The 23,749-nt window shown below is 38.7% G+C and overlaps 1 protein-coding gene and 1 long non-coding RNA gene across 2 annotated transcripts; one reads left to right on the plus strand and one right to left on the minus strand.

Moving 5' to 3' along the window:
* Positions 1 to 13: 13 nt before the first annotated feature.
* calb1 (calbindin 1) lies at positions 14 to 22,793 on the plus strand. The gene is made up of 11 exons (XM_017714394.2): positions 14 to 154; positions 521 to 597; positions 11,571 to 11,645; positions 13,444 to 13,524; positions 13,813 to 13,869; positions 16,657 to 16,734; positions 16,820 to 16,875; positions 16,976 to 17,015; positions 17,107 to 17,160; positions 20,493 to 20,564; positions 21,920 to 22,793. The coding sequence occupies exons 1-11, from the start codon at positions 76 to 78 to the stop codon at positions 22,028 to 22,030; spliced, it is 780 nt and encodes a 259-aa protein (XP_017569883.1). The 5' UTR covers positions 14 to 75; the 3' UTR covers positions 22,031 to 22,793.
* On the minus strand, positions 20,373 to 21,924 carry LOC119263120. Its single transcript, XR_005130131.1, has 2 exons — positions 21,726 to 21,924; positions 20,373 to 21,632 (listed from the first exon to the last, which is right to left on the minus strand). It is a non-coding gene; the product is annotated as an uncharacterized LOC119263120 (long non-coding RNA).
* Positions 22,794 to 23,749: the final 956 nt, after the last annotated feature.

Consider the following 23,749-nt stretch of genomic DNA (forward strand, 5'->3'; position numbering starts at 1 on the left):
GAGTCCAGAGAGCCCGGAGAGCAGAGGGAGCCAATCCGAGCAGAGCAGCCGCCCTGAAGCAGCACCGAGCACACCATGGCAAACGCTTACCTTCAAGGAGTCGAGATCTCTGCCTCTCAGTTCCTGGATATCTTTCATCACTATGACAACGACGGTAATCTCCTTTTTTATAGTGGAACGAGGACTTTACATTAAAATAATAATCATTTTGGGATTATTCTCTGCCACTTGATTTTTTTTCCACGAGTTTGAAAAGTTTCCGATGTTCTTCTGCAGGAATTCTCCTTTTTAATGACAGGTTTCTGTAATCATGCTCAACTCGATTCCCATATTAGACCTAATCTGGCGCAGTCTGAGAATGACTGGTCAGCAGTGATTCCCCATCCAGTGAATTATAGTACAAGTCTCTGACTTTTCTTCTTTTCCTTTTGCTGAGATGTTTTTAGTCCAGCCACAGTTAGATGCACTCTGAACTGCCGTGTGTTCAATGTCACTGATTTGGCGCTATACATTTCTCCAGGTAATGGATATATCGAGGGAAAGGAGTTGCAGAACTTTATTAAGGAACTTCAGCAAGCTCGGAAACAGGCAGGACTGGTAAGTTCATATGTCCTCCTCTCTAGACCACCTGCAGGAAACATGCAGGACTGAGAGATCTGAGCAACAAACGCCTCTAGAACAGTTTAGTCACTGCCCATACGGAAATCTGATGCATGGCTGTTTAATATAAAGTGTAATTATAAAGTGTATTTATATCAGGCCACGTATTTTATATATACGTACGTAAATGTTGTGTGCATATATGTAAGTCTGAAATATTGGACATATGTGCATAATACATCATTCATGATGAGTCTGACGTGTTTGACTGCGTCCCAGTACATTTCTATCTGTCCCAATGTTAACTGTTGCTTTTAAATATTACACTATTTAAATGTGTCTGGGAATAAAATGTTCATTCATTTCATATTTAAATGATTTTATTGCATAGCTAACGTGATTTTTCACTGCATTAGTACGGCAGAGAAACAAATGTTATATATTATAACATTTAGAATGTCATATATCATAAAACTAGCATGTAAGAGTAATATATGCCACCTATATAAGATTAATGGTTTCCATCATATCTTGTCAAATACATGTGTTACACAAATATGTTTGTATATCGCTGCTGTTGGGACAAAACCCTGTATGTCCATTTTTGGCGTTTTTCCGTTTTTGACCTAATTTGAAAATGCCTGTCGCCCTTTACATTGTTTGTAAGTTTCATGACGGATGGGCTAAAAGAAACGACCCAAAATGCCTTGTAAAGACGTCTGGTTCCATTGACGTACATTAAAAGTAAAGTATGTTTTTCCTTCTCCTATAAGGTTACCATTTTGGAGATACGAGGTTTCAATCTGACATCAGCGATATGGTGCTGTATGGCTGAAATATATGTCCTGTATTTGAAAATGGACACATATATGTCACAAGTAGGTTGGTTAGAGGGGAAATCCTTATATTCTAATATACACCATGTGTTTGAAATCCGTATATTGGCATTTATCAGATTTTCTTATGGGCAGTCTTGGTCCTGGAGATCCACCTCTAAACTCCCACCCAGATCCAGCTCCAGATCCAAAAGATGGATCTGGATCAGATGACTTCACTTAGGAAGATGGGCAGGAGTAGGGTCAGTGAGCACTGCTCTGAAAGCTAACATTATGAGTCATTCAAGTTCAGTGATAATATGTGTCCATGGTGGTTGTACCATTTTAAACCAGAGGCATTGAGGTTTAACTTTGCACCTTGTACTGGGTGATATATTATTATATATTATGTTCCACTTTATTTCAGAGTGATTTTTACTGATGTATTTATTAAATAGTACCCAGAGAGAAAACTGATATATGGCGATATATGGATTCCAAATATATGATAGATATTAACATATATGAGTTATAATCAACTCAGACGGTGTCATATATGTGACATATATTTCAGCCATATCTCAATTTATATAAACATATTTGTGTAACATGTATATTTAAAAATATATGATAGAAAACTTTCATATATGGATGGAATATATATATATATATATATATATATATATATATATACAGTACATAGTAAATGAATAGTAAGTTCAGTCCAGAACAGGCTACATTAGGCTGGTAAAACATACCTATAGCACACAGTAACAGCACCCAGGAAACATGGATTCATTGACTATAGTAATGCTACCTTAAATATCATCTGATACCATGACATATTTTGAAAATATGCTGCTGAATCTTATAAGTATCGTCTAGCACCATTTGCACCAACTTCTGACTTTGCTGAAAGGAAATCATAGCCAGTAAACAGGTTGAGGAATTTGGCTCATGCATAGAGGTGGTCTAAATTCTGCTGGGGTTTTTTTCCGGTTATTTTGATGGATGTCTCCTACTCATCTGAACTAGAGGCTGGTTCGGTGAGGTGTTTCGTATGCATTTGATGTGTTTTCTGAGCTCATCTCATTCATTGAGAATCTGCTTCCGTAGCATGTAATTGCAATGTGAGTGGTATTCAGATGGCTTTATATTAGATTTCTTCCTAGCTGTACCATGTAATGGAATAATAATGGCATCACTGCCATATTTCAGGCTCGCTGAATGTGATGTATAAATGGTGACTAATGACAAATGGTCGGCTGGGACATAGATTTGCTCATTTATTCTCAGCCAACACGCTCTCGTCTCAGTGAAAAGCCATCTTTAAACAGATGTTGAATCCCTGAATTTGGGAAATGTTTGGGAAAGGATCAGGTCAGGTCTTATAAACACAAGCCAGGAGGGAAAGATGTTGAAATTTACTGTTAAACCTAACTGAGGATCATTTGAACTCACAACACGTCCAGCCCATGTTTAGATGGAGACCTGATAAAGGTTCTGAATGGAAAAGTAGATGAGTAGTTTACGCAGATAATTAGCACTTCTGAAATGCACAAATCAAAGTGCAAAAAGTAGGGATATGCCAATATATGGATTCTGTGCTGATGCCAGTGTCTGATATTTTTCACGTATGATGCAGATACATTCACATTTACAGTGTGCACTGGAGCTGGCAGTGAACCCCACAAAAGCTACTGATGAACAGACCTAATGCCCTTGAGAGTCATCTGAACACGAGCTTCAGTGGAAGAGATAAGACTCAAAAAACTCTGACCTTTTTGTGCAAAGGCCTTGAAATAGTCCGTGTCACAAATTTGCCTAAATTTAAAGAGTGACCTTGAAATGATGCAGAGTCTCAAATACTCCTTCTTCATTTTACCTGCCATAATGTTTCATTGATTTTAATTTCTCAAAATTGTAAACATTTCTGTTGTTTATTTCCAGCTTTAAATGAAGAAAATCCCAGATTTTCAATGTGGTCTCAGACATTTGGACCCCACCACATCTAATGTAGAAACAGGCACTCGTTCAGCTGGTTTAGCAGTATAGAGAAATGTAACATTTCTTTTTATAGGGTCACAATTGAAAAGTTTCATTTCAAAATGCTGCATATCCATTTGTAACAATTTTCTATATAAAACGTGTGTCTGAAAAGAATAACAGCTTATTTCTCTAATAAAGACGGCATTAATAATAATATGGCATTGATATTTCTTGTATGTGTAAAGCTCACTCCCAACAATGTAGATCATACTTTCTTTCAGCAATTCTAGCCTATAATATAAATAAATTAATAATAATAAAAAAGTGGTCCATAATAAATTGTGCAGCAGAACCCTTCAAATATAACTGGATATCTTAAAAGTTTAGTATTGACTTTGATAGTGATGCCTGAATGATACTTTTTGATACATGTTTACATTATAAACCAAAAGTGGGTGTGGCTTACAGACCATAAATAAATTACTTACCACAGGAGACTGCCAGGTAATAAAGAGCTGATGTTAATCAAATGCATAAGAAATTTAGAATTTAGAGAATTTCGACAGCCAATCAGCAGTCTAGATTTTAGAAAAAACATACCTTTTGGCTCAACTGATGCTGATAAGAGTGACTACTTGGATCTTTAAATTTGGTACTGAATTAGATCTTTTTTTTTTGTCACTAGGTGGTATTGAACTAATTTGTTTGGTACCAAAAATACTGAACTTAAATGAATACAAAGCAGACACTCTTAACACAGAAGCGTCCAAATGTTCAGTTCTTCATCAATTATTGGTTTGAAACTGCGTACCAGTCTAAACAGCAGCATGATACTGGCCTCTTTTTTTGCTGATACTCATATGATTGTCATCCCTAAATAAAAGTGTGCAAAGCTGATATATAAAACATTTTAAAGGCCCTGTATGTTATACTTAGTCTCCAACATTCCCTCGGCATCCAGGTCATTCTACAGAAATGTCCACTTTTCTGTCTATCCATAGGTGTCACTGGTGCTACCTATCCACATTGGTGTTACACATAAGGAAGGTAACACCAGTGACACTTTTAATAAAAAATGCATTTGTAATGCTGGGGAGCGATGACGAGGCGGCCGCATATGCGAAGAGAAGCAAAATTTATTAAGGGCAAATCCATTTTCAGGGTCAAAACGGTCCAGGGTCAGAGAGCCAACACATATAGATCGAGGTACAAACATGCTGAAAAACAAAACAGATTAAACACACAATGAAGGCCAGAAGATACGGCACCAAACAGTACAATACATACAATGAATACACTACATACCCTACAATATAATACAAAGACCAGTAACCTAACAGGGGAAAACACAGGGCTTAAATACCACAGGGTTAACAAGACACAGGTGGTTAACACAGGTGGTTACAATCAGGGGCAGGGTCTGGAAACAAGGGGGCAGGACTGGGAAAAAACAAGGAAACAAAACAAAAGCACATGGAGGACTGGGAGGGGCCAATCGTGACAGCATTTTACAAAATGGCTGCTGCAGAACATCAAACCACATGTTGTCAGTCATGGAATATCCACCAAAATCCGAGAATAAAGAATAAAGTAGGTAATACCAGTGACTTCAACTAAAAGCGTCATATGAAATCATGAGCTAAATGAGAACATTTCTGATAACTGAAAAGACACTTCTAAGATTCTTCAGAAAATGGGTAAAAAGTATGTGATGTCATCAGTGTGATTTTTATTTCAGAGGTTTTTTGTTACCTAGTAACACCAGTGACACGACTCCTGGGGACAATAACTTTCATTATATATTTTCTAATTATATTTCTAATTAATTTAATGTATGTACTCCATAGTAATGTATAGATTATTGTAGGTAAAATTGCTGAAGAAAGTGTTTTTTCTTCTAAATATGGGCCTCGCCCCTTTACATATGACTGTGGGGATTAGCGCTTCTTGTTCAAATAACTTATTGTTTTATTTTAAAACAAAAATAAATTGTAAAACTAAGATGTTTTTGAGTGTAATATATCTGTAAAGGCTAGGGACAAAAAAATGGATGTTTCTGTAGAATGACCCATAAACAGGCATGCAAGAACTTAAGCAATAAACAATTAAGTACAACAGAGTCTGTAGAATTCTTTTCTGCAGAAGTATCACATCTAAGTATGATCAGTTCACCTACCTTTACCTTTATTGCCCGTTTTATCAGCTTCACTTACCATATAGGTGCACACTGAATTATTACAATTACAGACTGTAGTCTTTCTGTTTCTCTGCATGATTTGTTATCCCACCGGTCAGTAGTCCACAAACTGCCACTCTATTAGACACAGCTACCTTGTTTGTCCACCTTGTAGATGTAGGTCATCTGTTGCTGCACAGTTTGTGTTGGTCATCTTTTAGTCCTTCATCAGTGGTCATGGGACGCTGTTGGCTGGATATTTTTGATTCCTGGATTAGTCCAGCAGTGACACTGTGGTGTTTAAAAACTTCAGCAGCACTGCAGTGTCTGATCCACTTGTACCAGCACAACACACACTAACACACCACCACCATGTCAGTGTTACTGCAGTGCTGAGAATGATCTAGCACCCAAACAATACCTGCTCTGTGGTGGTCCTGCGGTGTCTCTATCATTGAAGAATGGGGTAAGTGTGGGATAACAAAGTATGCAGAGAAACAGGTGGACTACGGTCTATAATTGTAGAACTACAGAGTGGATCTGATAAGATGTTCAGTGTAGATTCAAGGTACCTAATAAAGTGTCCACTGAGTATAAGTGATGAATAAGAAACTGCAGTAAGATAAAGGACCCTTTGTATGACCTCAAACAGAAATGAGGTTTCTCCTGTAGCATAGAATTTTCTCCTCATAATCTCAGCTTGTGTCTTTTCCTCTTGAAAGAGATTCATTCACATGATACAGTAAGTTTAGCATTCTCCTACAAGTGTGATGAGGTGCATCAAAGCCTTCCGACACATCAGAGCAGAATTCGACCTCAGTGACTGGATGCTGTATAGCAGTGAGAGAGAAACATAATGGGCGTGTGGCTCAGCTGGGAGAAATGAGCAATCCCCACTAATTATTAGTTGAAAACCATTTGAATTCTGTTCAAGCAGCGCATCCTGAGCAGTCTTCTTGTACAGTTATATGCAACTATTAAAAACAGGCCTTCTTGATTTTCTAAGTGAAAATAAGTTAACACAATCTTTGCAGCATGGGCGCACAGCTCTTCTCCTGGTGGGCCAGTGTCCAGCACAGTTTGGTAGTTTCCCTACTCAAACAAGCCCACTAAACCTGGCAATTTACAGATGAGTGGAATCAGGTGTGTTTGAGCAGGTAAATCACCAAACTCTGGACACCAGCCCTCCAGGCCGGAAGTTGTGCACCCTGTTCTACAGAGAACAAACCTCACACTTTTGCGAGCGACTGTATATGAACTGATATTCAGGAGTGGATCTTCCTTCAGTCGTTTCTTTTCTTAGCTGCCAGACCCTCATCTGGCCATTTCTTTAGGTTTTCACTTACTGTATCAGTGCTTTTCTTAAACTGCTGGCTGATTATTCAGTTATTAACCTCTTAAAGTCTCAGGTTTATTACATTTCAAGGCTTATTATTCAGTAACTATAGGGAGTTCAATGCAAGCTCGTAGAAGTATTCTTAGGTTACAGAAGTGTCATAAAACCTTAATGTCACAATTGGCCCCTCCCAGTCCTGTCCATGTGTTCATGTTTTGGTTTAGCCCAGGTGCATTTTGTTTTGGTTTAGCCCCCTCGTTTCATGACTCCGCCCCTGATTGTCTCCACTGTTTTCCACCTGTCCCTTGTTTTCCCTGTGTATTTAAGCCTTGTGTTTGCCCCTTGTGTTTACTGGTCTTTGTTTGAATCTCTGTTGGTGTTGTTTGCTTTGTTAGTTGTTATATGCTGTGTTGGATGTTGTTTGTTCTGTTCTGCTTGTTCTGTTGTATTCTGGTTTATGTCATGTCTGCCCCCCCGATCTATCCGTGTTGGCTCTTTGACCCTGGACTGTCTAAACCCTGATTTTGGATTTGCCCTTAATAAATCTCGCTTATCTCAGCACGTGCGTCCACCTCCTTGCTCCCCGTTACACTTAAGGGGTTTAGGAAGTTAACAGAGTCAGTACAGTATTTCAAAAATGACCAGCAAATGGAAATTTAAAACTGTATTGCCAATATATATCATCCTGGCAGTCTCTCATAATAATATAGGGATGGAGAGTATGTTATTTTATTGTTATCAGGATAAATTCCATCACAATATGTTTTTAGAGCATAAGGGGTCCTGTTTAATTGGTAAACACATAGTGTTTTTTTACTGTGGCAGTACAGGGTTTCTTTTGTCAGTTCCAACTTATTAAAACTGAGAAAAGCTAAATGTTGTGAAACATATTGTGCGTCATGAAAATGTATTTATTTATAACAATATTATAGTTTTGCCATCGTCCACTCCTTGTCTGTAATGTACTGTCTTTTGTGGAAACCACTGTCAGTGATCAAACCTAACCATCAGATCCTAACCTAGCATCTTAATGTAGTTTGTTTATTAAGTCAGTGATAATTGTAAAAAAAAAATGACATCAGTCTCAAAGCACTTTTGCTAACTCTGTTGTCATCAGTTAGCATCAGAGTCATTCACATTCCCCTTCCAGACTATGAGGGATTTTGTGATAACTGGCAACATGCTCAGCACTGTAAGACATAAGCTACTCATTACTGCTCACTGTATGGAAAGCTAGATAACTTCTGGCTAGACTGTCGGTTGTTAAATCAGCATTTTATTCCCTTTAAGAAAACTCTCCATAGCAATTATGGATGAGAATGAGAATTGCTGCCTTTTCATATTGTGTTGAATGTTTATTTAATTAAATATTAAGATTGTAAGATAATAAACTCTGATTTTCCGTTTCTCTCACCGGTTATTATACCTGTTTCTCTTTTTAAAGAGTTGGCTGTATTTTTTTTGGCATTCTCTACAGCAGACAGAGTTGCCAGGTCCAGCACAAATCTCCATAAGCATCCTTAAGCATCCACCACTCCCTGAAGCTGTACAATTCTGTCCCACAACTACATTTTTCAACTAACCTAATTTGGTGGGAGAGCCATGACCCTGGCAACCCTGTCGGCGGGTGCACATGCTGCACCAAACACTCGCATGCGATTCTGCATAAGCGCCTCTTCTGTGGGGGTATGCATGCTCTACCCTTGTAGATCATAACTTGTTTAACATTAAGAGCTCCCATAGTGTTGAAATCCCACAAATGGATGTAAAGAAAATATCAAAAATAGAAATTTTAAGTGATATCACATTAATCCAAAGGGAATGGAAAAGGGGGGGTTTGTCATTCTCTTGGACCGGGGGAATCCTCGACAGCCCCCCTCAAATCGAGCCCTGTTTATAGCTCAGTTGCAAATGAACACTGAATTGACAATCTCAAAGTCACCTACTAAAACTAACCAAAACCCTCAGAATACTTCATTTATATGTCATATCGGTGGATGTTCAGCTGTGCTATTTCTCTCTCACCATTATTTGCTTTGTAAGAGCATATAAGAATTGACCACACTGTATCTGACTACTTAGTGTTTCACAAAGTGGCCCTGGGTCTATATTAAAATTTCACTGTGAAGTAATTGCTGCAATGAACAAATTATTGTAAGAGCAACTGTCTATTTCATGATAAGCAAGAGTGAAAAGAATATGGTAATTCACATATACACTATATTTCCAGAAGTCTTCACTCACCCATCCAAATAATTGAATTCAGGTGTTTCAATCACTTCCGTGGCCACAGGTGTGTAAAAACAAGCCCCTGGGCCTGCAGACTGCTTCTACAGACATTAGTGATAGAATGGGTCGCTCTCAGGAGTTCAGTGAATTCCAGCATAGTACCATGTTAGGAAGCTACTTGTGCAACAAGTCCAGTCGTGAAATTTCCTCACTACTAAATATTCCACAGTCCACTGTCAGTTGTATTATAACAAAGTGGAAGTGACTGAGAATGACAGCAACTCAGGCACAAAGTGATAGGCCATGTAAAATGACAGAGCAGGGTCAGCGGATGCTGAGGTGTATAGTGTGCAGGGGCCACCAACTTTCTGCAGAGTCAATCGCTACAGACCTCCAAACTTCATGTGGCCTTCAGATCAGCTCAATAACAGCGTAGAGAGCTTCATGGAATGGGTTTCCATGGCCGAGCAGCTGCATCCAAGCCTAACATCACCAAGCGCAATGCAAAGCATGGAATGCAGTGGTGTAAAGCACCGCCACTGGACTCAGAGCAGAGCAGTGGAGACATGTTTTCTGGAGTGACCAATCACGCTTCTCCATCTGGAAATCCGATGGATGACTCTGGGTTTGGCAGTTGCCAGGAGAATGATACTTGTCTGACTGCACTGTGCTGAGTGTAAAGTTTGGTGGAGGGGGGATTATGGTGTGGGGTTGTTTTTCAGGATTTGGGCTCGGCCCCCTAGTTCCAGTGAAAGGATTTCTTAATGCTTCAGCACCAAGAGATTTTGGACAATTTCATGCTCCCAACTTTGTGGGAACCCTTCCTATTCCAACATGACTGCACACCAGTGCACAAAGCAAGGTCCATAAAGATGTGGATGAGCGAGTTTGGTGTGGAAGCACTTGTCTGGCTCAGATTCCTGCACAGATTCCTGACCTGAACCCGATAGAACACTTTCGGATGAATTAGTGCGGAGACTATGAGCCAGGCCTTCTCATCCAACATCAGTGTCTGATCTCACAAATGTGCTTCCGGAAGAACGGTCAAAAATTCCCCTAAACACACTCCTAAACCTTGTGGAAAGCCTTCCCAGAAGAGTTGAAGCTGATATAGCTACAAAGAGTGGGCTGACATCATATTAAACCTTATGGATTAAGAATGGGATCTCACTTAAGTTCATATGTGTGTGAAGGCAGGCGAGCGAATACTTTTGGCAATATAGTGTAGGTGAACAATCATATCTTCTCAATTACACAAAGTTGCTGTGCCATCTTTCTTTGTATTCAATCAGTCAGGTTCCCTGCTGTGCTGTGTGCTCACTGTGTGTCGTGGAACAGAAAGTTATGCAATTTCACAATCATTACTCATCTACACTAGCACACGCTACCATCAATAAGGGCACATTAACCCTGCTAGCTGCACGGCAGGCCTGTGAATGAAGAAGGACAAAACATCAATACATGGAATCAGATCGATAGCTGTCTTTGATTTCTCTTAATATTAGACAGAGAATGACATCAGTGCTGTAGTCCTGAGAAAAAAGTGGGCCTATTATAAATATGTGCCAACTCAGCACACACATATATTCACAGTATTTCCAGTCAAAATGGCCACTCTTTAAAAAGATTGTTCAAGGGTTCTTTAGTAAAGGGAATGATTCTTTTAGACTCATGGGTTGTATATAGAACCATGTCATGCTTAAATGGTTCTTTGCATGGTAAAAATGGTTCTTTAGATTGATCTTTGGAGAATGTGTTGTATAACACTGGTTTAGTAGATCCTTACATTATATTGCATTGCCATGACTGTGAGTAAGTGGCTAACCAACCCGTCATTTTTATCTTTTATTTATTTGGAACACAAATGTGCATAAAAATAAGTAGGTATGCGCATGAACTCATCATTAAAAGTCAATATATGGAAACAGTCTGGTGAGTATGCAGTGTGTACATGCATATGTGCTCAACAACACCACCGAATGGTGTAGCATTGGCTAAAGTGTGCTCACCCAGGATCCTCAGGATTCTCAGTGTTAACCTATGAAATGACTGGACTGAAGATGGATGTTGGTTATATATGTTCATTATAAAACATGCTGTATGAATTACATTAAGACCTGAGAATTGGATCCAATGAAACATGCACCCATCCAGTGCTGTTACGCTGCCTTGCATTGTTCATTTTGTTCAGCAAATTGTTGCACATATATGATCAGTGTTTGGCATCTGTGTGTGCAACAGCATGTGAAAACCCAATCAGGGTTGTTCTGTGAGGGGTGAAAAAACACTCATTCAAACCAAACAGCACAATCCAGATATTATAATGAGATGGAGGGAAAAGATGCCAGTTTTTTGCAGAGTTTATAATGGTTTACATGACTCACAGTGATCAGTTAATTTCTTTTCTGTTAAATGCATTTTACAGGAACTAACAGACCAAATGAGGGCTTTTGTGGAAGAATATGAGAAAAATGCCGATGGAAAGATAGATATTATTGAGGTGAGACAAACAAAATACATTGCTCTTTCATTTTATATTGTTCCCTGAGCTCCACTGATGACATTTGTGCACCAGTCGTAATACATTTTTATGAGGTTTTAGGAACCATATAAACAGTGACAATGTTGTACCTGTCTTATGAATGTTTTGTAAAGTCTCCTCTGGTTGTGATTAACGTAGAGGTTCTTTTCCCTGGGAGGTAATTGGTAGTTGCTGCAATCCAGTGTTCAAAAGGGCTCTTTGGAGTGATGCCAGTCAAGACGTTCCCTAAAGAATCATTCGATTGACTCATACAGGAAATGTGTGAATGTGAAGAAGTGTTTTAAATCAACAGATGTAAACAAAGTCGTTCAGAGTGTTTCAACGTGAACTAGTCCATTTTAGAGAAAGCAACTGTCAAAATTGTTCACAGTGGTGATAGGAACCAGATGTCTGAAGAGCAGAATGCCTCTAAAAGCACCCTCACTGAAAGTTATTACACAAAAAAAAGTTATGAATATGCTGCCAGATGCCTGAGACACTGCTTTGTTATAGTTTTAAGAAGGTTTTGGCCTAAAACTTGTTTTCTAAAACCCATTCATAATGGACAGATACATGCAGGGTAATGTAAGCCAAAATAGTGCTCAGAGAAAAGATTCACCACTATTTCATCATTGTCAATATTTCATGTAAAACTCAGAAGAGATGTGTAGTTGGGTTTGAATAGTAAATAAAATGGTTATTTGTCTGTTTTGCGCTCTTATTTCTTCAAGAGTTCTTTATTAAAGACAGTAGTTCTGTACAGACCATGAACACTCAAAGAACCATTTGCATGCTTAAAGGGTTCTTTGCTCTGTGAAATGGTTGTTCAGATTGATGGTGAATGTGTTGTTCTACATAGTTGGTTCTACATGGTTCTACATAGAAAACTGTCTCTATATAGTACCAATAAAGGTTCTTCTATCATTACAAGCTTGACATCATAACAATAGCAGAACCCTTATTCAAAAAGGTTACATATACAACACACTCTGCATCATTCTGAAGAACCATTTCATGCAAACAGTTCTTTGACTGTCCATGGTTCTATAAAGAACCACAGTCTTTACTAAAGAACTCTTGAAGAACCATCCTTTTAAGAGTGTAGACACCATGACGCCAGGTTCCTATCACCACTACTGTGAAGAACTCTAAGTCAGTCAGTTCCTCTACAATTTCACATCAAACCACTCTGAATGACTTTGTTCACATCTCAACCACTGGATTATGAAGAATTCCCTTTAAAAGTTGACCTAAAATGGTATGATGGTTATTTAGGAGCCTTTCATTTTAAAAGTGTAAGTTCAGCACATGCATATTAGAGCCATCTTTTCAAGATTTTCTCAGGATTGAAATGCCTGTCTTAAAACATTACCACACATGAAAACATATGAAATATGACAGCCAGATTGTCTTTCATTTGACCATGGAAGCATCATCCTTAGAAGTATCTGGCTTTAGAGAAGTATCAGATGAGCGTAGAAATGGTTTGGTTATTTAGCTGTTTCCAGCCATAACACACTGATAGCAGAGAAGGTCCAGTGCAGTGGACAGTTAGTCTTTAGACAGGTGTGATTTCTTTAATGTGTTTAATATCTGAGAGTCTGCACATACAGTTCCACGATAAACGGACTATACTATCTTCTCACTAAGATACTGGATGTTTGATCAATCTAGTGATACAAAGACATGAGTACAATATTCTTTATAACTAGGCTAAATGTGATGCCGTTATTGATGTAAATCAATGTAATGGGGTTTTTTTTCTTTTCTTTTACAGTTGGTACAAATACTACCCACAGAGGAAAACTTCTTGCTGTTTTTCCGTCAACAACTAAAGTCCTGTACAGAATTTATGGAAGTAAGGACGTGATTTGCAGTCTGTTTAGTCTGTTCTTGAGCCAGTTACTGTAAAAAATGTCTGCGGCTGTCATCACTGCTTCAGAGCCAAGTTTATTCTAAAACTTTCTAACAATCAAAAATCATTTAGGGCATAAAGAAAAAGTAATGTTTAGAGTTTAGCTTGCCTTGCTTATAAAAATCTCTTAGCTTTGTATCAGCTCTCTAAACTTTGTGGTTAACGTGCTGCAAGACGTGTTTTTCTTCTTTGTGGTTCTTTTCTAACCCCGAGTTTGCCTTTCTCCGGCAGGCCTGGAGAAATTACGATGCTGATCACAGTGGCTACATTGAAGCTGATGAGCTTAAGGTAAGAACAAATGGTGTCCTGTCATGACCTCAGAAGAACAGGTTCAGCTGTGCCGAGCTCTGGGCTTTTCCACGCTGGAGTGTTGAGAGATATTTTTCACATCTCATTTTTCTCTGCTACCATAACTGAAATGCAACCCCGTCGGCTGACATCCTTCAAACCTCCTGCCTGCCTTCATTCCACAAACCTTGTATCGATCTGTCACTCAAACAACTCTGACCTTTTAGAAGTGTTCAATAAAAAGGCAGTAATATTGGAATGCCGGAGATTAAAGCTTACAGGCCGTACCTAGAGCAGCCCAAGCAGTGAGACTCAGAATCACCGCTGGGTCCGTCTCAGCCAAGTGAACCATTAGCTCTCTGTCAAGTGCTGCCCTTTTCCAATGACACTAATATTTTGAGTCAGGGCCTGAGCAATTCAACGAGGCAGAGCAGTATATGAAAAGATTATGCAAGACCTTCTGACTGACAGACACAACCCTCAGGGGGGAACGTCACAAAGCAGAGCAGGACAATAAAATGACTAAGTAAGAGAGGTAAAATTTGAAAAGGTGTCTGATATTCAGGCTTCCAGTGTTTTTGGTGGACCAGCTCTAGGCTGGAAAGGTCACTGAGAAATCTGTACAGTATTGTGTCTTTTGAGATCGAATGATAATAAAATATAGGAAAAAATGAAGGACAGCCTAATGTGTGGTAAAATATAACAGAGTTGTATGTAGCTGATCAGGTTTAAGTAGAACTTTTCTACCCTCTTGTTTTCTCATAGCATCTTCATCTGCATATTTTGTGCAACAGGCAGAGAGATATTTCTCAGGATTCACCAACCGTTTTTGAAAAGTAACTTTTTTCAAGTGTTTTTCACTTTGAGTTGTGTACACAGTAATAAGTTAACACATCCTCTACGGAGAACAACCTTCTGAACATTTTAATGCATGATTATAGTTTATTTTCTGAATTTCACATATTAGTTTAAAAAAAAGTTGCCTATACAAAAGTTGGTTCATTTTAGATTTTACGTTTTTTCCCAATATGTTAAACTTAGCAAATGCATAGAAGTTGTACACTAAAATTTGCTGAAATATAATGCCATATTTAAGTTTGTTCTCTGTAAAGGAAATCTTAATTTATTTCTACTTACAAAATCACTCATAGGTTACAATTCCCTTCAAGTGTTGCGACAGACCCCAAGTATACTTTGACCCATTTGAACCATCCTATTGCCACTTTGACCAATTGTAATAAATTCCAAAATATATCATATTTCATGTTATGTATAAACAAGAATACACTTCACTGATTTCCCCGAAGACACAAATGCAGTTCCTGACAGTTAAGCAGTCACATCCCCCCATGCTCAGTAATATGTATAACAATGCTGAGCAGGCCCAGTTGACCTCAAATTTGGATCAAAATGGCAAGAGGAAAAGATCTAAGTACTTTGAAAGAAGGTTACTGGTTCACGGATGGCAGGAGCTTCAGTCACAAAGACCACTCAACTGACTTATGTTTCAGTAGGAACAGGGACTAAAGTGACAACTGCATTTAAATCTATGGCAAAGACAATTAAATAGGGTAAACTGACAAGCAAATAGGGAAACTGTGGGTTGAAGTGCACATTGAATGATGGTAATGCTCGTGTGCCTTCACCATATCTTCCACAAGAGAACAGTATAGGTCTGAATACTTGACCCCTACGGTGAGAGGGTCCAGTGCCTCTGTTAGACTGTAGGGAGGAGAATTTGCTGGGATGGTTTTGTTAGACTTTGCTGGGATGGTTTTTAATCCACCTTCTCCTTCAGAAGCGAAGGGCCACTGCAAATCAATAGAAAGTTATTCTGACTGATCACCTTTATCCTATAATGAAATATTTCTTTCCTGATGGCAGAGGTCGTGTCCAGGATGACAATGCCCCATCCAAAGTCAAGTAAAAGTGAAGTACAGTCTAAAGTTCAGACTCCACATGGTAGAGTTCGTTTGAACACAGTGTTACAACTAATCCCAAAGAGAACAATGAGTGCCTAGTTTCTCAAAAGATCCTTACTGTTAAAATCTCCTTAACGGGTAGAGAGAGCAGTGGGTGTGATGCTCTCTCTACCATTTAAGGATAATCTTGCAATAAAACCCAGCCCAGAGCAGTTCATTTTCTTCCCATGTAAATTTAAAACAGTTCACTTTATATTCACAGACTCATCAAATTAATAGTGTAGATATCATATAAATAAAATGTAGCTAAATTTTATCTTGCTCATATATGATTTTCTCTATTGAAGAAGAAGAACAATTCTAATTCAGAAAAAGTAGGATAAAATGCAAATGAACACAGAATGCAGTGATTTGTAAATGTCTTTAATGGGCTTTTGAAAACAGCACAAAGAAAAGATATTTAATATTTAACCATATCAACTTTATTGATTTCATGTAAATATATGCTGTTCAGAAATGGTAGGTGATTGAAACAGCTTGAAAGCTTATGTTTTCATTTGTTGTTGTTGTTGTTGTTGTTATCTTATTGTTAAGATATTCTGTAAATCATTTAGCGACAAACTAAATGTGCTAGTTTGTGTTCCACCCTCCTCAACTGGAGGGGAAAATGGAAAACTAAATAATGTTATGAATTTCTGCATATTTTGCGTACATATTAGGATTAAATGGATGTATCAAGAATTTGAGTTTTCTGTCAGAACGTTATTTCCAGAGTGTGACAGTAATTGGGCTAATACTCTTTTATGCACAGTTCCAGTCCTCATTCTTCAAGCCTGATGAAAATTCATTGTTGCTACCATTTCAGAATTTTTTGAGAGACCTGCTCCAAAGGGCAAAGAAACCTTACGACGAGAAGAAGTTAGAGGAATACACATTAACCACGGTAGGGGGCCTTAAAATGCTGAGGTCAACGAGTCCGTCTCAGTTCTTCTTCTTTGATTTGTAATTGAAATGTTCTTTTCTTGCAGCTGAAAATTTTTGATTCAAATAATGATGGGAAATTATGTCTGTCAGAAATGGCGAGGTTGGTCTTGTTCTCTTGCTGTATCTTTGGATTCCTTAGCTGTTTATATCTGACTTCTCCTTAGCATTGCTAATAAACTCAACCCTTTATTTCTCAACAGGCTACTACCAGACCAAGAGAACTTTCTACTGAAATTCCAGGTTTGTCCTTGTCGAGGTTAAAAGCATTACTTCATACCGCAGTGATTTTTGATTGTCTTAACAGCACAAGTGATCCAAATCCTTCCCACAGGGTGTAAAAATGGCCAGAAAAGAGTTCAACAAGATCTTTGAGTTATACGATAAGGTAAGTTCATAACACTGCATTCATCAGGGGCCAGCTTTCAAGTAAAACTATGAAATTTTTATGCACAACACTGCAACAGCCAGAGCCCAGGGCCCACCACTGGGCCCAAAGTTTCATTACACACTTCTATAACCTAAGAATAGCTCAACCAGTTTGCACTGAAGTCCCTGTAGTTACTAAATAATAAGCCTTAGTATGTAATAAGGCTTAAAAAGGGATTTTAAGAGGTTAATTTCCAGTCAAAAAAGTGTAAAAGTTTGTGTAACTGTGTTTTGATAGGAAAAATATCATATAATTTTAGAAAAAATGCAAATAAACACATGCAGTAAAATGTAATAAGTATCTTTTGAGTTAGAGGAACTCAGGTTCAGTTCCAGATTTATCCTTAAAATCATTGCAAATCCACCACCAGCACACCTGATTTAATGAAGGATATATACCAAACTAGGTATCGGATTACCATAACACAAGGCTGCCACAAAGCTGCTTAAACAGAAACACTGACATACATAAAATCAGAAATCATTGCATCAATGTTATTAGTATTTTTCTAATAGTGTTTTTCTCTCTGAGCAAAAATAACTTTTGAATATACATTTCTCAAGTGCTTAAGACTTGAGTAGGCTATGCTACATTTAACAAGAAATTACACTAAAGCTTCTAACACAATATTAAATATATCCATATTTAATTTTTCTACTCTTTTGTGCATCTATTTTCTTTTCCATCCTTCTAGTCTTAAAACCAGCCATTTACAGCTGTTTCCAAACCTCTCAGTGGCATTACGTTCCCTTTTAAAGAGACACTAGCATTCACACAAGGAACTACCCAAACACACCTGAGCTGCCTTACAAATCTCCCCCTCATGTGCATCTAAAATGGCTAAAAGGAGATACTTCTGAGAAGATAATATGAGTTTTTAACTGTGCAAGATCTGGTAGACCACCACATCTGTCACAACAAAATTAACAGCACTTTCATCTGTGAGAGAGAGGAGAAAATCTAGCTCCACTCTTGCTTTAGATCTAAAAAATCCACAGGTGTTTCTGTCCATCCTTTCACTGTAAGACGATAACTCAACACTATGGTTCAGAAAGGATGTGTAGCTGTTAAGAAGCCCTCACAGAAAAAAAAGTAATTAAAAATGAGCAAAAATGAACAAATCAAAGAAAGCAGCTGCTTGTGTTCTCAGAACAATGGACTGACCACCCCAGAGTCCAGACCTCAACATCACTGAATGTGTTTGGGATTACTTGGATTATGAGAAACAGAAAATGCCACCAACTTATAAGACTCAACATAGCTGTGGAAAAATGTCCCCCCAGATTTGTATGAAAAACTAGAAGCAAGTCTCCTGAAAAAAATGGATGCTGTAATAAAGATGGAGTGGACACACTAAGTACTGGAGAAATTATATTATATGTATGTGCTGAAGCTTCTATGTGAGAAGCTTTTTTTGCTTGAAGCTACACTACAGAAGTTTTGGGGATTTGGAGACTCCTTTCTTGGAAATATGTAATTACACGCAAAGTGAATAAGAACATTTTGTGGCATTGGTTGTGCTTCGGGTACCTTTTTGAGACCTAAATTGACTTAATGCTACTTCTTTAAATGTTGACACAAAAACACATAGTGCAGCTTTAAATTTACATTTTTTTTTTTTTTGTTTGTTTTTTTTTTTTGTTGACGCTAAAAACTGAATAACTTGTACTCCCATTTTGACTGGAAATTAAATGAAGGGTGGTCTCTGATTTTGCACAGTCCTGTACAGTAAGACAGAATGTCTAGTCTGGTAAAACCTGTTCTGTGAAGCATGAGTGCATGGATCATTCAGATTCAGAGTCTTCTTCTATACTTAGGTCTAAAGGATAGCAGTTATTAGTATGCAGAGAGGGGGCCCTGTCTGGATATCACCTCCAGCACACTATTGGAGTCCTTGGCAGTGGCTTCACTGTAATGTATTAGCGTGTCCCTGAATAGGGCGAAATCTTCGCCGCTGATGACAGCACCTCTGATCCTTATTGACTGGCAGGCTCAGGCTGCACACACACTCATACCTACACACACACGTGCACACACATCTTTCAGGCCGCTGTGCTATCTGAACAACCAGAAAGAGAATTTGGCATAAAAGAAGACAACACTTACTCATTAGGAGAGCTATGAGGCATCACAGAGCAGACTGGAGTGTCAATGCTTTCTGCTTGGGGCGTATATTGTTTGCCAGTGATTACTGTCCCCATTAAACTCTAGCAGTCATTCAAATGGTAGTTGCACAGGGTCACAGTACTGGTCTCAGGCTGATAGTGACAGTGCACAATGAATTATACACCCTCTTCTTTTACTTTATATAGTGGATGCCAGCTGATAACAGCACCTCAATATATTAGCATTATCAAGAGCATCTAGCAGCAAGCTGCCTACCAGAGAATGCTGTCTATTGAGAAAATGAATGGCATACTTTTCAATAGTGAATGGGCATTCTGGCCAAAAAACTTCTTTGTTATGTTGTATAATAGCCTGTAGTGCAGCATTGCATCCCTCATCCTCATCAATTTGACAGAATTTACAATTACTAATCGTGACCCCTAGCCCAGGGTTAGCAACCCAAATGTTAATAAAAGCCATTTTGTGGCTGTAAATGTCTCAGTATTGTGATGTATTAGTAGAGGCTGAAAATACTTTGCTCTGCTTTCAGCTTTAGCTCAACTATAGCTACTTTTTCTCACATCTTTGGCAGGAAACTTTTCCACAAAAAGTAGAATAGTTTCTTGCAAAATGTCTCTCAATGCTCGATTTTTTACAAGGCCAATGCTGCTTTTCATTCTCCAGCTTCTTGTTCGAATTTCCTTGTTCCACCTTAAATAGTGCCTGAGGCGCTAGAATGTACCTGCTACACCATTTAAAGTGGAATGGGAAAATCTGAACAAGACGCTGGTGAATGAGAAGCAACTTCAGTTTCGCGACCTTTGAGTGTTTGACAGTTTCTCATGGAAGATTAAATGGATCAGGAAACCAGTTAAAGTGGTTGTAAATGCAAATAAGTCCATTCGTTTCCAAATCATTGATGCCCGTTATAAATATTTCTCCTTGCCTTTTCGTTAGCTATGAGCTGGGTGAGATTGTTTTCTGCAGAGTTAAAGGTTGATGAATTAGCAGATATAGGCTACATTAACCCCAGTGTTTAAGACCATTTATGGTTAAAACTGTGGAACAATCAGCAGAGCTTTTTTTACTGCAAAGGAGGATTATTCTAAAAGAAAAGGCAGTAAAATGGCATGACGTTAAGTTTCCTGTGTGTCTGACAAACATCTGTGTTCGTCCTCTTCCAGGACCGGAATGGCTACATGGATGAGAACGAGCTCGACGCCCTGCTCAAAGGCCTGTGTGAGAAAAACAAAAAGGTGAGGCTCCATAATCAGCCCGGTGAATTCGCTTTTTCTGAGATTTGAGAAACATTGTTTGCATACATCTCGCTAACAGTGGCTGGGTGGGCTTGTACAAACACAATTTGTTGGAGCAGCCTCATGAAAGCATGCTAACATCAGTCAGAATCCAATCTCCTGCTCAGTATGTGACCTGCATGCAGAGGCATAACTTCAGAGGTGGTAAAACAGGGCTTACTTCAGGCTGTAATATAGAGCAACCAGACTGCACATTTTATTATTTTAGTCACATTTAGCCACTTTAGTCTTGGACTTTTAGTGCGAAATATATCTGGGAACAAATCATGGTTTTGGCTTTCACTGTTTTTGGGCTTTTTGTAAGTCACTCTACTAAATAGGTGTAAATATTGGATATAGCGTTTTTGCCTGTGCACATGACTGCACTACAGCTCATGAATATGCATTTTAGGGTGTGGCATTGTTGAGCTGCAAAAATAAAAAAGACAAATTAAGAACTTTTAGTCATGTGAACTGACCAGAAAAATAGTTGTTTTTTTGACACTAAGAAGCAGGAGATGCAGCCTATTTGAAATGTATGTACTCAGGCTATCTATGTGATGACCTGCAGTGGTCCTGTTGGTGTCCTGACCATTGAATAGGGTAAAAGGGGGCTGACAAAGTGTACAGTGAAAACAGATGGACTACAGTCTGTTGAAACAAGTGTAGAATCAAGGAGGTGTACTTATGTGTGTGTGTGTGTGTGTGTGTCTGTTTTTCTTTTAGCACCCATGATTCATCAAAAACCTAATCTTTTTTCTAGGGAGAATTGATGTATTCAGCTTGTTAAGCCATGCTATGTGTGGATCTGTATTTAAGCCTGCGTCCAAAACTGCATACTAACATAATAAACAGTATGTCAAAAACAGCACATCCTCAATAGAAGTCAAGTCGCTATAGCAGACCACCCATAAAAGTCCATAGTCAGTGTCTTCAGTGTCTTTATCAAATCTGCCATTTTGCATGTGACATCATTTAAGCGGCACTTCAAACATCCCTGAATGGCTGGATCAGATGCTTAAGTGTTGCCTGAGAGGAGGGACACCCTGTTAGATGCAGGTCACAACTAAACTTGACAGAAAGATAGGTAGACCTCCAGAAGGAGGGTTGGTGACCACTCACCTAGAGAGTCAGGAGAGGGAAAATGCTCATCTCTGCGGAGCTGCGGTCTGGAAGGAAACCAGTTTGGCACTTTAGCTTATGTGTGTCCCATTCGACTGTCAGTGCTTTTCTATGGAGATGGCTATACAGGATGGTAGTTATGCAGGATAGAGCAATAATCTTGCACTAATTCAAGATCTTCTTGTGTCTGGCAGGTTCTAGAAGTCAGCAAGATCCCCATATATAAGAAGGCCATCATGGCTCTGTCTGACGGCGGGAAACTCTACAGAACGGAGTTGGCGCTGGTGTTGTGTGAAGACATGTGAGACTCGCTCGTCCGTTGACTTCTTATAACCCTCCACCATCCTCTTCATGCACATACCACCGCCAGCAAAGCTCTCTGCTCACTCGTCCCATGTGTGAAGATAGCTAGACACTGGGTGTATTTCTGTTCTTTCCTTTGGGGAACTTGTAATCCACAGGCTGATCGTACGTAGGTACATAGACCAGAGACCAGTGGCTCATAACTTTTCAATCTGTTGTTTCTATACAGTTTCTAAATGTACAGATTTTGTAAAGATGAGACTGACACAACACTTAAAAAGGACCTGTATACTGCATTCATTGAACACGACACCATCTCCAGCAGAGATGAGACATACCCCCAGAGTACTGGAAAACCATCAGTATTAACTGTATTCAAATCGTGTTCCCGACACAGAATCGCAATGAAGAATCGATCTACCTTATAATATTGTAGCCAAAGCAATAAAGTGTTAGAGGAATGTGGATGGTATTCATGTGACGTCAGATGAAACTGTGAAATAGGAAAGTACTTGTATGTGATTTCCAGTAGGCTAAATTTATGTTCGCAGTGCATGTTTGCAACTGAAGGCACACCTTGCAGTGAGGCATTAATGACTCTATAAGCACATACCATATCTATATGAACTGCATTGCCCCAGGCCACTCTCTAATCTCCTATCAACATGTTTGCACTGTAAAGAATGACATGCTCCACTATGCCGACTACCAGAGACACTGTGTAACAGGATACTACACTTAATAAAGCACTACCTGAACTCTGAATAGTGTCCTGTAGTATGTTCTTGGGACTTATAAAAGACATTTGTGTGTAATCGTCAAAACTATCTAGTAGTTCTGGCGTCGTGTGCTGGCTTCATGTCTTCTAAGATAGATTTTAAAATGCTGCTATTGATTTTCAGTGCATTAAATCGACTGTCTCTACCCCCCTAGGTCGTCCTCAGCACTGCAGAGTTGCCTAATGTTCTAAGACAAGATGAGCAGAGACGGTTGTTTGTTTTTATGTACCAAAAAAGGGACTTATTTACTGATTACCGATTAATTAGAGAAGCAATCACAGTACATTTTAAGCAGTTAAAGATTTTACAAGCAGTTAAAGTTTTACAATTTTTGTCATGATTGCCTTATTTTCTTTTTCTTATTACTTTTTTTTTTTTTTTTTTTTCAACCTTCTCTTCTGTTATCATTGGTTGGGATAGTGTAGTGGTTAACACCTCTGCCTTCTACACTGTAGACTGGGGTTCAATCCCCACCTGGGCAAACACCCTACACTACACCAATAAGAGTCCTTGGGCAAGACTCCTAACACCGCCTTGGCCTACCTATGTAAAAAAAATGATCAAATTGTAAGCCGCTCTGGATAAGAACATCAGCCAAATGCCAAAAATGTAAATCATTGTTGTTTGTTTGACTTTTTTTTTTTTACTAATATTATTACCTTTTGCACTTTCTGTCCAATTTACAGTTAAATCGGCCTTTAAGTACAATATCTTCTTTTTTCAGTGTGTCAGGAACAGACAGAAATAACTAACAACTAAATATATCAAACTTTTCAGTATTTAGTGTGTCCACTCTTTCCCTTTATTATAATTTCTATTCTTCCTAGTAGACTCACTTTCAGTTTTTCAAAGAAACCTGCAGGGATATTTGTCCAGCCTCCAAAGTTCAGTCTTAGAAGTTGGTGAATTTTATCGCGAGCCAAGTAATCCCAGACACATTCA

This window comes from Pygocentrus nattereri, chromosome 3, assembly GCF_015220715.1.
Source record: "Pygocentrus nattereri isolate fPygNat1 chromosome 3, fPygNat1.pri, whole genome shotgun sequence".
Taxonomy (NCBI): Eukaryota; Metazoa; Chordata; class Actinopteri; order Characiformes; family Serrasalmidae; genus Pygocentrus; species Pygocentrus nattereri.